The following is a 16,929-nucleotide window of genomic DNA, read 5'->3' on the forward strand; positions in this document are numbered from 1 at the left end:
TGCTGCTGAATCCAGAGGTCGAAGGGCGCAAAGTGAGTTTCACATGAAAACATGGAGGCAGCTTTCTCCTCATTACTGTCGGCTGCTTAATCTGAGGTAACAGACACTTGTTGCTTTTAAAGGGATACTTCACCCAAAATCGATAATCCAGCAATCATCTACTCACCGTCATGCCAATGAAGGGTTTGGAAAACTTTCCGAGTCATCAAAACGCTTTAGGAGTTCCAGGGGGGTCCGGCTGGTGACGGATTTTCATATAATGGCGGCGGATAGAGTTCACTTTTGAATGGTCCAAAACACACACTATGAATCATCCAGATACCTCCATACTGCTCGTCTGTACTGACCCAAGTGTCCTGAAGCCGCCACATGAAAAAGTTGTTCGGAAAAAATGTATTTGATCTCTGTTTTTATCCTTATTGTTGAAGTAGTATAGCTCCCAGTGGCTGCGCGAGATGCGTGAGATTTGCTGTGAGATGTTCTCCCGTGTTTACATCATAGATCCAATGGTTTACAACGAACGACAAACGAACATCTTGCACAAACATCAACAGAGCCACTGGGAGCTACTACTACAACAAGGCTAAAAACAGAGATCAAATAATTTTTTCCGAACAACTTTTCCATGTGGCGGCTTCAGGACACTTGGGTCAGTAGATGAGCAGTATGGAGGTATCTGGATGTTTCATAGTGTGTGTTTTGGACGATTCAAAAGTGAACTTTTGATAACTCAGAAAGTTCTCCAAACCCTTCCTTGGCATGACGGTGAGTAGACAATTGTTGAATTAATCGATTTTGGGTGAAGAATCCAGGATGAAGGTGCTGCTGCTTCATATCCTTCTTACATAAAGTTGCTCAGCACTTCCTGACTGACTGACTGACGGACACCGTGGTGCGTGTTGTTGGTTTCACCTGAAGACGTTGACTCTTTAAATGCAGCTCAGATGTATTTATGTGTTTTCATGTTGAAGGCCCCTGAAGCAGCTTTTATCAAACGTTTTTCCACAAAAGGACTCAATAGTGCGTTTGCTGGAGACTCTCTTGAGCGGGCGATTAATCCACATTTGGTGCTCTAGTGAGTATTTGGGGCAGCAGGATGGTGTGTGTGTGTGTGTGTATGTGTGTGTGTGTGTGTGTGTGTCTAGGACTGTGCCAAAGTAAACTGCAGTGTATGTGTGTGTGTGTGTGTGTGTGTGGTGGGGGAGTGGGGGGACATGTCATTCAGTGCAACAGTGTGTGTAGCTCACTGATGTGTTGTTAATGGCTTCTGGACAACAGTGGAGCTCCGAGGCTCAGAGGAATAAGACGTATCAGCCTTTGACACACACACACACACACACACACACACGCACACACACAAACAGACACACACAGAAACTTGTTAGTGCGATCGATTCACTGTTGGCTGTGCGAAAACTAAAAATGCAGCTTTGCCAGATTCCAGTCTGGATGGAGGCTGATGCATAATTTACTGCTTTCTGTTCAACCTGCTTCCAGAAACACTAACTGCAGTGTGCGTGTGTTTGTGTGTGTGTGTGTTTGTGTGTGTGTGTCAATCTGCAGTGTTGCCATCTCCTCTGACAGGTTGTCCTCATGTCAAAACATCTCTCCACCCATCATGACTCCTCTGTTATTCCTGCTCCCAACCGATATATAACTCTTAATAAAAAATGAACCTGCACCTCCAGCAGAGTTCAGCCTGTGAAGCCTCTTCCTCTGTCGTCTCTCTGTCTCTCAGGATGTCGATCGTCAGCATCGTTGCCAGGGAGATCTTGGACTCCCGGGGAAACCCCACTGTGGAAGTGGACCTTCGCACAGAGAAAGGTGACTGTCGACGAGGCCTGCCTGCAAATAAATAATAAAACAACAACACACATGCATTTCTTCAGCACAAGGGTCGTCTGCTCACATTCATCACGTCAGAAATTTGCCTAAAAGCGTGAAGATACTGTAGCAACATCTCTGCTGTGACTGACTTTGGATTATTTCTGGCATCACGTGACCTTCATTTGACCTCCGTCCAGATCGATCGGTTCTCGGTTAAAGGACGATTGGGGCTCAGACTCAGACTCAGTGTAAACATGCCTCCATAACCTTCATATTGAAACAAATGATCACAAAAAAGGTTGTTTTTAGGTTGCATTTTTACTAACTAACTGTCAGATTTATCTAAGTGATGAATGAAGCTACAGTTGAGGATGAAACCTCTGAACAGAATAAATTACATCTGATCCATAACTGTCACTTGCAATAATAATAAAGATGTATTATCCATCGTTATACTGAGTTATAAGACAGGTCATGATCCAGAAACAGAGAGGAATCTTACATTGTTGTGATGCTGATTTATTTTAAATTTACTAATTAATTATTAGCTATGTTATGAAAAATGATGCATTTAGCTTTAACAGAAACAACATTGCAGATTTAAAATGTATGGTAAAACAGCAGTAAGTAAATGGTACTTGTGAATGGAGGAAGAGTCTCCTCACACTTTTAGGTGTTTTCTCTCTCTGAATCATCACAACAAACCGCCTCCTTTCTCCTTCTTCTAATTACCCTCGGAGTCAGATGTGTTTGCAAACACTTTTAGTCATATCAGCTTTTCTTTTCTTTTCTTTTCTATTCTTGCTCTGCTGCTTCAGTTTCATCCAAATGATAATACAGGCACAGACAAACAGGAGCTTTAGATATTCTCTGAAAATGCACTGACGATGCCTCAAAATCAGAGCAAAGTGAGTGGGTTTTAAAACTGCTGTTTGTTTGTCTTTGTCAGGTCTGTTCAGGGCTGCGGTGCCGAGCGGAGCATCCACAGGTATCTACGAGGCTCTGGAGCTCCGAGATGGAGACAAGAGCCGCTACAAGGGCAAAGGTACGAAGACAAATCAACTGTGTCAATGTATGTGTTTGGATTGTTGTTGGGATTGTTTCCAAAAAAAACAAACAAATCCATGAGGTCCATGACTCCTGAACATGCTCACTGTTGGATGCGAACAACATTTTCATTGTTTTCTTTTGATAAAAATCATAAAATCTCTCTTCAGTTTACCTTTTATTGTCACTTTTCAGTATAATAACGGAACATTACGAGACAGAGATGTTTTAGAGGTAAATTCATGCAAAACTGTTGATGCGCGTTCCCATCGGGGGCAGTTTTTTGGCAAACAGTCTCTGCATTTACCTTGAAAACAACTCTGTCTCGTAATGTTTCGTTATTATCTCATAGCGTGGTGAATGTGCAGGTCACAACTTGTCCACCAGAAAGTTTTGGAGTTGTTGGATTGTGTATTTGATGAGTTTGATGAGAAATCCCATTAGCCTCCGTAGCGTAGCTCTGAGCAGCTCGCGGCTCTGCTCCGCCATTCTAAAAGTAGCTTGCACCGGCCATTAACGAACCTACTCCTAAAACTATAGGGATTATGCCAACTATCCCTTTAAGTAGCATCCAAATAACATTTTAGTTGAGAAAAACTCACCATCTGAAAATGTTAGGTCAATTTACAGTAAGTTGACAGTAATACAGGATGCTAACATAAAAATAAAAAATGCTTTTTAGTTGCTAAATGTCAACTAATGAAGTCAATGGTTTTACAGTAATGGAGGAACTTCCAGAGTCATGTTATCCGCACTCCCCACTGCCAGTCTTTTTGTTACAGTAAGATAAGCAAATTCACTATTAGCTCTAATTTGATAAGTAGCCTAGGCTAAGTAAGTAAATAAATCCTCTGTAATAAAGTCCATGCATGTACAGTATTTCCCCAGAACGTCAAACTCCTCCTTTACCACAGTTTTCCTGTTGTTAGTTGTTGTGTACAGTTTGATATTTGATATTAAGCAAAAAAAAAAAGAAAGAAGAAGATTTGCATCCTCCTCTGTTTTCTTTTCTGACGCACGTCCTCTTGTTTGTTCTCCTTTCGTAGGTGTTTTGAAGGCAGTTGGACACATCAATGATACTCTGGGTCCAGCTCTTATAGCCTCTGTAAGTCACTGCAAATTTTACAGTAACACAGTTTATGCTATTTGTTATCAACCATAATTAAAAATGTATAAAATTGTAGCATATATGTAAACTCTTACGTCCTTTTAGAGACCTGTGGGTGATTTACGGGTGATGTATTCATGTGTCTTTAGGGTCTATGGTCATATTGAATCAGTCTGTATCAGTTACTGAGGATGAAAAACGTCTGGTTTTCACTTATAAAATGTGAATGAACGGACTTTATACCAGGAACTACTCACTGAGAGCAGATTCAGTCAATCATTGTGCAGATGAGTATCACTTCTGGACAGGCAGACATGAAGCTGTAAGAGTTAGATAAAGTGTAGTCAGCTATCAGTAACGGTGTTGGAGATACTGTGAATGAGCGATGATGATAATGTGTCTGTGTGGGAAAAAAAAAAAAAGTGCGAGTGAGACAGGAGAAGTGATTGATATCTGTGTGCAAGTGATATTGTTCCCGTGTATGCATGTGTGTGTGTGTGTTTATAAGAAGTTGTACAATACAATAGTATGATTCAGATGTGTGTAGCAGTGCAGCATGGGTAATTTCCTCCAGAAGCAGATGCTGGGAAATGAATCTCGTTGATCAGTCAGGCAGGAAAAAACAGACAAATGGCTCTGAGCTCCTGAACGTCACATCAGAGGAGATCAGGGAAACGGATCAGTGTGTGTGTGTGTGTGTGTGTGTGTGTTTGTGTTTGTGGTGTCGCTATTCTTTGCAGAACTTGTCAAACAATAGAAGAACAGCCAGAAATTTGAAAAGCCTGTCATCAATAATCATATAATAAAAAAAAACTAAACAATAATACAGTTGAAGAGGAAGACGACAACAAGTCGCTCTGTTAACGCTCAGCCTGCTTTCATAAACCTATTGTGTGGTCGTTATTGTTTTCCCAGAATGCCTTTCAACAGCCTCAGAACTGTAAACCGAACCAACAACAACACATGATATGACTCTGCACGGAGGCGACTCTCAATAACCGCAATACAAAGCATTTACTTATTTATTTTCTTCCTTTGAAATCAAATTTGACACCACCCACACAGACGTAGTAAACAATTGAGATTAAAACACATGGTTGTATGTTGTCTCACAGCAACTCTTTTGTTAATATACATAATAAGACATATTTACATTGTTTTTTCTTTTCTCTCCAGTTTTGAAAGAGTCTGTCCTTATGGATCATTTGCTTTGACTTTATAAGTGGTTATTTGCATCCTATAGAATATGTGTATGGACAACTGTAGCACTTTATGGTGCTTATGCAACTGCAAGTTATTGTGTGGAGCCTTGAGTGGTATCACACATGATTTTCCAGGCTTTAAATGATCCACACACCTGGACGAAAGAGACTTATAACATGAATATAGTGTGTGCTTATCACAGGTGCATGGATAAGTTCAATATATCTGTAGTTGTACATCGAGTCTAATTCCTTAATGAACAAAAACAGAATCAAGTAGGTGTCTGAAAAAAAACAAAAAACTCTTGGAAAATGTGTTTGCATATTGCACCAGTTAAGTGTGTGTGTTTGTGTGTGTGTGTGTGTGTGTGTGTGTGTGTGTGTGTGTGTGTGTGTGTGTGTGTGTGAACAGGGCATCAGAGTGGTGGAGCAGGAGCAGTTGGACAACACGATGATCGAGATGGACGGCACAGAAAACAAGTGTGAGTCAAAACAAGACGGGAGCGAGTCGTGATGACTTAACGCCGCATCATCACAGTGTTACCAGCCAGCTGGAAACCTCCTAACTGCTGCAGCCTCTCAGCAGCCACACACACACACACACACACACACACACAAAATGTTTTTTTACCAAAGGCATGGTGGTGACAAAGTGCTGCGCAGAGCAACAGGAGGCGTTAATACAGACAGAGCAAACAGATTCCTGTTCCAAAACAGGTTTTGGCAGGATCAAAGCGAACTCACTTCCTTAATAAATAAATGCAGGATTCATTTATTTTAATCACGCCGGCTAATCGTTTCAGGCAGGAAGGTAAACAGCCGTGAAAGTGACGGTGTTGGGAACTAATTTCAGTCAGGAACAGGAAGCCTGTCAGACTGAATGTGTCGTGAAAAGTCCATGTAGCAATAAACACAATTACATCAGGATCTTTATTTACACAAACAGAAAACAGCTCATCACACTGACAGGTTTGATTTAATTTCATCGTGTGACGTATGAATGTGAATCCAGCAGGATGCAAAACAGTTGCACAGGAAACTCCTTATAGTACACTGCAAAAACTAAAAATCTTTTTTCCAAGAATATCTGTCGTATTTCTTGTCAAAATGTCTAATTTTAGTCAAAACTAATCTCTTTCCACTTAAAATAAGGCTCATAACCTAAAAATTAACTAGAGGGAAAATCTGCCAGTTTTTTGTGCTTGTAATAAGAAAGAAAGACTTGCCCCACTATCAGATTTTTCTATTTATTTCAAGTAAAAATATGCTTCAAAGAAGTAAAAAGTGTCTAAAAACAAGCTACATTTTATGTGATGGGTCTTCTTTTAAGTATAATGAGATTTGTTTTGACTAGAAATTACATTTTGACTAGAAATAAGACAAATACTCTTGGTAAAATTTTGAGTTTTTGCAGTGTATCAAATCCTCAGTCCTCACTCACAGTCATTAAACGAGCCGTCAGGACTTCCTGTGACTTTGTGATGTCACAACAGAGCAGCAACCAAGCCCCGCCCACAAGCTGGATCTGAACGCACCATCCAACATCTTGCAGGATTTGATTTTTCTGAAGTTTTACCTGAAATCTGCTCTATTTCTTATTGGATCATTCAGAAAACAGTCAGCCAATCAGAAGAGAGGCTCAAGGCCTTCTCTCTTCTGATTGGCTGACACCGACCGGTTAATATAAGAGCTTTAGAGAAGCTGAGAGAGGAGATGTAAAATTACACTGATGTGGTTTTTGGTTCTTAAAACCACAAATTTATCTTTTGATGGATGAACACTTAAAATAAAAAACAGGAAAGGTGTAAAATATAGACCTTTAAAGGTCCCATATTATGCTCTTTTTAATCAATTTCACTCAGCTGTCAGACGTCCAACTAAACTGTATTCGAAATGTATTGCCCCAAACTGATCCGTGGTCCTGAATGGCAGCTGTCTCAAAGTCGCTCAAATGAGCTCTGCTGAGAACAAGCTGTTTCTGTGCCTGCACCTTTAAATGTTAATGAGCTCCGTCTGTCACAGCCTTGCCTTGCCCCCCTCAGCCAATCAGAGGCCTAGTAAGGCGGGTCTTGGCGTGGCCATAGTAGGAAAGATTCTGCCTCAGGGACAGGATTTGGCTAACGGTAGCATGGGCTAATGTTTATGGGTGGATGTATCACTATGGCCAGAGCGATTGATATAACAGCGTGGCGACAGCTCTTGACGTCGCCGCCAGTGCGGTCTCGTGGTTCATGTAGCTCACAATAGTCCCAAACCAGGCTTGAAACAACGTTCAAAACACACACAGCCAGTATCACAACTAAGCATAAAGTCCGCTTAGCTCAATGCTAACGTATAATGTGAAACCTCATAGACGGGCTAACAGAAATTAGCATCGGCTGTCGCCGTTTCGCGGCAAACGAACAGCCATAGAAGCTGCTAAAAACCTCTTTTAATTCTGGCTTTAGCACTGTTAACACGTCACAGTTTTAATATTTTTTCATGCGAGAAAGTTTAATCCAGAGTCTGTGGTCAGTTTGCTCCGATGTCTGTCCTGGGAGAAGTGCAGAGTCTGTGACCGTGGCAGCGGCTGTCTGCAGCAGCAGCAGCCGCTCTACTGAGCTGATCTACCGGCACGGACATCTCCTCCTCCCGGAGGAGAAAACGAGCGAAGTAACGTATCCGCATGCTTTTAGAGGTTTACCGCTGGCTGGTTCAATTATTTTTAGGAGATTTAATGCTGGTCTCTTTTTTTTTTTTTACAACTGTGGCAGTGGCATTAGTTTGTTTGAATGAAAAGTGAGGAGGAGCTGGGCTATGTACTGAAATCACCACATTTACGTAAATAAAGCGGCTTGCCTAGTTGTTCATTTTAAAACATTTATTGATTGAAATGTGGTGATATCTGATGACTTTGGCGCTCTGTGTGCAGCCAACAACAGAGCAACGCTTCCTCCAGGTCGTACATTCGCCATCGTTTAACCACAGCTATGTTGTGGGAAAAAATGGTACGGTTTAGAAAATTTCTTCAGGCGTGGCAAACCTTCACCTGGGGCGGTGCCACCAACCTAGGGGGTGGCGTCGAGTCTGTCGGTGACGTCACCGACAGACAGATCTTCAACTGGCCTGTTTAAGCACACATTTTCTAAAGACAGAGAAAGCAAAAAAGGGAGAGGATGAACTTTTTCCATACCAGGGGGGATTGTAGACAGGCCGGGGATGCATATTATTGATAGAAAACCGCTCTAAAGTGCATTTTGCATAATATGGGACCTTTAATATTGAACAAGTTTCCTTACACACATAATATACAGAAAATTAAATCAAACTGGAATTGAAATGAACAAAACTGGAAATGTAAATAAACATCACTTCCTGTCTGTTGTGTCAAACAGCTCAGTTTGGGGCCAACGCCATCCTGGGGGTGTCTCTCGCCATCTGTAAGGCCGGTGCAGCGGAGAAAGACGTCCCCCTGTACCGCCACATAGCCGACCTGGCTGGAAACACAGAGCTGGTGCTCCCAGTTCCTGTAAGACACAAACTCACCGCACAACATCCACACACAATGCTACAACAAAGAAAAATCAACTGATCCTCCTCTTCCTCTTCCTCTTCCTCTTCCTCTTCCTCTTCAGGCCTTCAATGTGATAAATGGAGGATCTCATGCTGGAAACAAACTGGCGATGCAGGAGTTCATGGTTCTTCCTGTCGGAGCCGAGTCGTTCAAGTAAGAATCCAACTTTTACAAACTATTATTTATCACATGAACTTTATATTATTTGTAGATCACATGAAATCCTCTCTTCTTCCCTCCGTCCCTCAGGGAGGCGTTGAGGATAGGAGCGGAGCTGTACCACACGCTGAAGGGGGTGATTCAGGAGAAATACGGCCAGGACGCCACCAACGTCGGAGATGAAGGAGGCTTCGCCCCAAACATCCTCGAGAACAGCGAGGGTGAGGAAGAGGAGTTTCCAGTGGATAATCCTCTATCTGTGTTGGGGACATATTATGGAAATTCACTTTTTGAAGGCTCTTTAACATGTATTTGCGTGTTTTTCTTGCCTTCCAGCCCCCAAAATGTGCAAATTGACAAAAAAATATGTAATTTTCAGGCTCCCTAGGTTGAAATTCATGTGGTTTTACGAGCTGTTCCCTCAGTTGTCTTCCAATGATGTCATTAGTTTTAAAATTTGAATAATGGGCGGGGTGAGCAGTGATACATTTGCATTTAAAGGGACAGACATAGGCGCATTTCCACTGCAGGAGTTCCTGGTAAAAGGAGGGGGTAGGGACCTTTACAGGAACCGTCCTCTCACTCGGCCCTCTCGTGCCGTGTCTCCACTGCAGACAGGACCCACCGGGCTTTTTTTTTTTACTGCTCTTGTTGTTGTTGTTTTTTTCTGGCAGTATCGACGCTTTCTAAAAATAAAAAAATAAAAAATATGGGGTTTTTAATTGCCATCTCGATCGTCACGTAATCCCGCAATCGCGTATTTATCACACTTTTTTAAAACTTTTTTTCCTACTCTTTTACTGACTTATTCTCTCTTTCTTCTGGCCGTCTCGCATTTTTAGTAATGTTGGGTTTTAAAAATGCCGCTTATTTTGGGGCTTTCTCTTAGGGCCACATCCTGCTTTGAGTCTGACCAATCAGCACAGAGTAAATCGCAAACCCCACCGGGACTTTTTCAGGGCTGATCCGAGTACCTACCCCCAGGCAGGGACTCTGTTCGGCCCCTGTAAAGGTTCCTGTAAACGGCCCTGTGGGGGAGGTTCCTGCAGTGGAGATGTAAAGTTTCCTCCGAAGTTCCTGCAGTGGAGACACACCTACTCAAACCAGCTGTTCTGAACAGGGCTGTTTTGAGCGAATGAAAAGAGCTGTGATGTTTGATCCTTGGAGTATTTTGACCGAAGCATGTCTTTAAGATACATGGGAACTATTTTAGTTTGTGGAAAAGGGGCAGAATATGTCTCCTTTGACTCACATTTCAACAATGTCCTCCCTCCTCAGCTCTGGAGCTGCTGCAGACGGCCATAGAGAAGGCCGGCTTCACGGACAAGGTGGTGGTCGGGATGGACGTGGCCGCATCGGAGTTTTACCGCGAGGGCAAATACGACCTGGACTTCAAATCCCCTCCGGATTCAGAGAGACACATCAGCGCAGAGGAGCTGGCCGACATCTACCAGGGCTTCGTCAACAACTACCCAGGTGCAGCGTCTTTGATTCTTGTTGAATCTTTGAACCAGAGACTTAAAGGGATAGTTCACCCAAAATTCAAATTTCACTCATTATCTACTCACCCTCATGTCGACTAAGAGCTGTGAGAATTTTCAGAGTCCTCCGTGGCTTCTCTGAGTTACAGGGGGTGGGGGGTGGGGGGTCCGCGCAGCAGTATTTGTCCATATAATGGTTGTCAATGGATACCAACTTTCTTCGTCCAAAAAGACACACCAAAAAACATCCAAATACCTCCATACTGCTCGTCTGTAATGTCCCTCTTGTATTGAAGCCCTGACATGAGAAATTGTTCCGCCGGTCAGTGCAAATCACGAGAGATTTGCACTGACACAGGAAGAGCAGTGAACCGAGACACTGGGAGCTTCCACTACAAACAAGCCTAAAATATAGACTTATTTAATTTTGTTTGGAAGAATTTCTCATGTCGGGGCTTCAATACAAGAGGGACATTACAGACGAGCAGTATGGAGGTATTTGGATGTTTTTTGGTGTGTCTTTTTGGACAAAGAAAGTTTGACAACCATTATATGGACAAATACTGCAAATTTGAATTTTGGGTGAACTATCCCTTTAAAAACTGTATAATGATGTTTGACTTCCTCCCTCTCCTCACCGGCTCCCAGTGGTTTCCATCGAGGACCCGTTTGACCAGGACGACTGGGAGGCCTGGTCCCGTCTGACGGCCCAGGTGGGGATCCAGGTTGTCGGGGACGACCTGACGGTGACCAACCCGAAGAGGATAGAGAAAGCCGCCGAGGAGCGAGCCTGCAACTGCCTGCTGCTCAAAGTCAACCAGATCGGCTCGGTCACCGAGGCCATACAGGCGTACGTCTGCACAACACACACACACACCACGATATCTACACTGCAAAAACTCAAAATCTTTCCAAGAATATTTGTCTTATTTCTTGTCAAAATGTCTCAATTTTAGTCAAAACTAATCTCTTTCCACTTAAAATAAGACTCATCACCTAAAAAATTAACTTGTTTTTAGACAGTTTTCACTTGTTTCAAACTAATTTTCAATTAAAATAAGTAGAAAAATCTGCCAGTGAAAGCAAGTTTTTTATGCTTGTAATAAGAAAGAAAAACTTCCTCCACTGTAAGATTTTTGGAAGTGGAAAATTTGCTGGAAAAAAGTAAAAAGTGTCTAAAAACAAGCTACTTTTTAATGTGATGAGTCTTATTTTAAGTATAATTAGATTTATTTTGACTTGAAATGACATTTTGACTAGAAATAAGACAAATATTCTTGGTAAGATTTAGAATTTTTGCAGTGTACACAAACGTTTACTGAAATGACGGATCACATCTCACATCGGCGCTGGCTGGCGTCACGCTCCACAAACTCTCAGGAAGAAATAGAAACCAATATGGCCGCCCAAGGCTGACCGGCGGTGACCTTGGACCGGCCAGAGAAGGTCGTCCATCTTGGCTGAGATGATACACAAGAGGCCTGTAGGGAGATACAGAGAGACACAGCTGCTCTGCCATCAGTCACACATGTAGAAACACACACACAAATACACACACACACACACACACACACACACACACACACACACACAAATATGGCAGTCGGCGTGTTGTCAGTCACGTCAGTCGTTATACCTGTCAGCCATGTTGACCTTGTGCCACGGACGCAGAGCAACAAACAGACCGTCACACAAGATAAATGAGGGACAGGAAATGATGGGATTTTAGCATGAAGATGAGCTGTCAATCAAACGGGTCGATGCCAACGACCAGAACCGGGATATATCGTTGTGGAGAGTGTGTGTGTGTGTGTGTGTGTGTGTGTGTGTGTCATCAGTCGGGCGATGTAACAGGTCGTCTCTCAGGGTTATGAAGCCATCAGTCATGACAGTGAAGCTCCAGTATAGCAGGAGGTGGGAGGAGGAGGAAGAGGAGGAGGAAGAGGGGGAGGTGGGGGTGAGAAAAATTAAATGATAGAGCTGATGACAGTAGAGGTGATGTATTGTGTCCGTCAACATGAAAAAGCTCCCTGTGTCGTTAATCTGATATATCCCCCCTCGTAGCGCGACGGGACAGAACCCCGAGGCGTCGGCTCACTTCCTCGTTTTAACGCCGTTAAGCAGGTTAATGTGTCAGATGAGCTGCGGGCGGAAATAAATCACAATCTGATTAATTAACCTGTGCAAATGAGCATAAAGTCATGATAAGCGCACACGCAACGAGCAGCAGAGGTAAGATGAAGGTGAGACAGAGTTTTTACAGGCTGCAGTTCCTCCAACGGCCACTAGGTGGTGGCTCCAAAAGTGAGTCGGTCCCCATAGACTCCCATGTTAAAATGTACACATATACATTATTAGAAAATAAACATATTTACAGGCTGATACACAAAACACTTTGGATTTTGCATTTATATATATAAATAACTCACCTGTTTTATTTAAACGTAAAGATCTACAAAAATAAGGGGTGTGGCCTCTTTGGGGTGAGTCATCCATCCTTACAGGTGAGGTCCAGTGTGTAATATTTGGCAAGGTTTATTGTCATTTTCTGAATATACTACCCATGAATATATAAGTTTATAATAATATATAATATAAAATAAAATTTCTTTGGTTTTCGTAGCCTTATGGTCTTGCTTTAGAGAGTGTCGCCATCTTGCCATAAATAAACCAACCAAGAAGAAGGCAGAAGGAAAGAAGATGGAGGAGGAAACAGCAGAGAGAGTGAGTTAGTAGTTAGTTGGTAGCGAATAGTGAGAAGTTTTTCACTGGACCTTTAACAGATTTAGTAATCTTGGTTTTTCTTAACTAAAATGCATATCCAAAAATTACAGAAGAATCAATCAGACATACAAGACTTATAATAATAATCCGGTCCTTAACTTGTCTCTCAGTGCACAATCACCATTTTATGAAGATGAAGTTTAAGAAATGGGTCAAAATAATTATCACAGAGGCCTCGACAGATGTGGAGCCAGAGGAGTTTGGATGTGTTTTATGATTAGGAGACGTTGGCAGGTTTCCTTTGTCAGTTCTTTCAGCACTGTGATTGGACAGGGTTAGGGTTAGGGTACCAGTCCAAGACTTCATAATTCATGGGGTTATAGTTTGAGGTATCTGGGCATCTATTTGACTTTTCGTCTCCTCTCTGTCTCTGCGTCTCAGGTGTAAACTGGCTCAGGCCAATGGTTGGGGTGTGATGGTCAGCCACCGCTCAGGAGAGACAGAGGACACCTTCATCGCCGACCTGGTGGTGGGACTGTGCACCGGACAGGTACGCACACACACACACACACACACACACACACATGCAAAGAGGAACATGCAAGGTCAGTATCTTCACTCTCTCTGTCTCTTTCTCTCTCTCTCAGATTAAGACCGGCGCCCCCTGCAGATCTGAGAGACTGGCCAAGTACAACCAGCTCATGAGGTCAGTCTCTTCCTCCGTCCGTTCAGTCCTTTAGCTCAGTGAAGCTGCTTCATCCTCTCAGAAAACATAGAAAATCATCAAAAAGTTCATATTTTTGTATTTTCATTGTTTGTTTTTCATGTTTTTATTTCTATGATACAACTTAAAAGTTTCATGGAAATCACAAATCCATTACAATTTTTTCAAATGTACCATTCGTACACCAACACCCCTCCACACTAATCACAAAAGGTCGTTGTTGTTAAGTTTGTGAGTCACTGTAAAGAGGGTTATGGTGAAATCAGAAAGTTTAGTTGTCTCCAGTCTACTCTGGAAGATTTAATGAACTCCTTTTTAAACATTGTCCACTTCACGTTGCTTTCTTCTTATGGTGCATGTTGTGCTATCTGCTGCTAATTCAATGAATCAAGGAAAGACAATACAGTAAGGTATGGAGACATTTATGTGATATGAAAGCATGAAAACAAGTGCTTTTATAGCCTACCCATGACCACTTCCATCTGTCACGTGCAACCAATTACCTTGATGATGCAGCAGGTGGAAAAAATAGGTGGAAATTCAGTTTACTTTGTCTTTACAAAGACAAGAATCATGAAATATATAATGTCGCCTGTAATTATTTGAAAACGATATCTCTAGTATTAACTTTAAAGGTGCAGCGAGTGACCTCTCCTCCCTGATTTTATATTACATTTTTCACTTTGTCTGTTAGCCATTCTTCTCTCCCTGTTTCCTCTTTTGGCTCCAAATCCGTCAGCAGCTGAGTTATAGCCACGCTCCTCAGGTGCCCGCGCCTTCTTAGCGCTTAGCATCAGAGAGCTAATTGACGTGACAGGCGACAGCAGCAGCGCTGGTGTCACGCCATACGTCCGAGCCAGTCAGCAGCGGAGGGAGGAAGAGGAGGAGGGAGGAGGAAGAGGAGGAGGAGGAGGAAGAGGGGGAGAAGGGAGGGGGTTGGGGAGGAGGAGGTGGGATCAGCTCAGCTGCTGTAATCCCATCGGACTGCTGAGGAGACGCAGGAGAGGTGGAGGGTGGAGAGACTTACGGGGCATTAACCAGCGATAAACGCTAATCACTGCAGTCAAGCATGCACACACGCGCGCACACACACACACACACACATGCACGCACACACACGTGCACACACACATGCACCAGGAAGAAATGAGCTATTTATACAGTAGGACGCTGACATACAGTGACACATGTTCACTGACTGTCTCCTACAGGTGTTGTGAGTATCGTCGTCTGATCTTTATTCCTCTGAGCTCCACCGTTGTACACAAACGATTAGAAACACATCAACGAGTCACATAATTATGAATGTGCATTCGACTGTACTCTGGTCTGCATCTCACATACTGTATATGCTGTATACATGTCTTGTCTTTTTAGATTTTTATTAACCTTTTGGCTGATTGTTGTCGCATGATACGTTCTCAGAGCTGCACAACAAATTTAACCATGCATAATTTTACAATGACAGTAGATCATATAGTCTATTCATGTGCAGCAGTTGCAGTTGACCTTTTCCTCCACACACACACACACACACACACACACACACACACACACACACACACACACACACACACACACACACACACACACACACACACACACACACACACACACACACACACACACCAAGCAACTCGAGAAGTGACATAAACTGCCGTTCCTCTGTTGACCACTAGAGGCTCCAACAGTGAGTCAATCCCCATAGACTCCCAGTGTAAGTAACTGACCTATTAAGATTTTTTATCAGGTTCTGCATAACTGAGGAGTGACAGGTGGTTGAGCGTATGTTTGCTCTGCTTCACTCATGCCCCTCCTCTTTGACCATTTTTTAGAAAAGGTGGACGTTAAAGGGATAGTTCTACATTTTTGCAAATTGGCCCATTGCCATAATCCCAATAGTTTTAGCAGTAGGTTTGTTGCCTTTAATTGTCGGCGTAAGATGTTTTTAGAATGGCGGAGCAGAGCCGCGAGCTACTCAGAGCTACGCTGCGGAGGCTAATGGGATTTCTTGGTTTCCCTCATCAAACTCATTAAATACACAATCCAACAACTCCAAAACGCTCTGGTGGACAAGTTGTGACCTGCACATTCACCACGCTATGAGATAATAACGGAACGTATAAACATTCGTAAAAAAAAAACGTTTGTACGTAAAAATAGCTTGCCCCGACAATTAAAGGTAACAAACCTACTGCTATGACTATAGGGATTATGGCAATGGGCCAATTTGCCAAAATGTTAAACTATCCCTTTAAGGGGCGGGGTCAGCGCCTGCCAAGGTGGCGGCAGCAGAGCAGCCCACTCTGAGCTTCAACCATCTTTATAAAGTCTATGATTCGGACAAATGTGGATTAATCCGCCGCTGAAAAGACTTCCCAATAGGCTAAATGCACGGATTGATCTTTGATTTTGATATTATTACAATAATCTCCCTTCGCTCTTTCTTTCTGTCTGTTCTTCTCTGCAGGATTGAGGAGGAGTTGGGCGACCAGGCTCGTTTTGCAGGCCATAACTTCAGGAACCCCAGCGCCCTGTGAAGCTGACTGACAGACAAACAGACAGACAGACAGACGAATGACTCACACACAAAACATGCACATGCACACAAAAACTAAAAAAAAACACGCCAAACAGGGAACGAGCCATGTACAAAGAAAGTTAACATAAAAAAAAAAAGACAAAATAAAATATGCACTGGACGTGTCGGTTTGGGAGGCGATGCTGTATGCACACACACATGCACATGCACATGAGTATGAAGATGCAACACACTCTCTCTCTCTCTCAAACACACACACAGGGGAATATTATGAAAAATATTTAAATTTCTAAGCCAGACATGCACTGTTACTGTAGTTTTAAAGGAATAGTCCATGTACAGTCGGAGCACAGAGCTGCAAAAATACAGGTTATTGTTGTAAAAAGAGAAAGATACAAAAGTAGAGATATTATAGAATCATGTAGACTGAAGCACGCAACTGAAAGAGATGAAAATAAATGAATAAAAAAATAAAACTTTCGACACAAAAAAAAAAATTAAAAGATAAAAAATGATAATAAATAAAAACACACACAAACACAAACACACAAAATGCATTTGC

The 16,929-nt window shown here is 42.6% G+C and overlaps 1 protein-coding gene across 2 annotated transcripts; it reads left to right on the top strand.

The window, feature by feature from the left end:
- Positions 1-1,739: 1,739 nt before the first annotated feature.
- Positions 1,740-16,430, top strand: eno2 (enolase 2; the record flags this gene model as incomplete). Of its 2 annotated transcripts, XM_083981911.1 has the most annotated exons (12): positions 1,740-1,824; positions 2,777-2,872; positions 3,921-3,979; positions 5,597-5,666; positions 8,559-8,692; positions 8,799-8,890; positions 8,987-9,117; positions 10,175-10,372; positions 11,026-11,227; positions 13,543-13,651; positions 13,749-13,807; positions 16,296-16,430. In XM_083981911.1, 12 exons carry the CDS (start codon positions 1,740-1,742, stop codon positions 16,363-16,365), a joined length of 1,305 nt encoding a protein of 434 aa, XP_083838037.1. In that variant the 3' UTR covers positions 16,366-16,430. The 2 variants fall into 2 exon arrangements, with proteins under 2 accessions (XP_083838037.1, XP_083838038.1); XM_083981912.1 differs by lacking the exons at positions 3,921-3,979; positions 5,597-5,666.
- Positions 16,431-16,929: the final 499 nt, after the last annotated feature.

Source organism: Trachurus trachurus (assembly GCF_905171665.1).
Source record: "Trachurus trachurus genome assembly, chromosome: 11".
Taxonomy (NCBI): domain Eukaryota; kingdom Metazoa; phylum Chordata; class Actinopteri; order Carangiformes; family Carangidae; genus Trachurus; species Trachurus trachurus.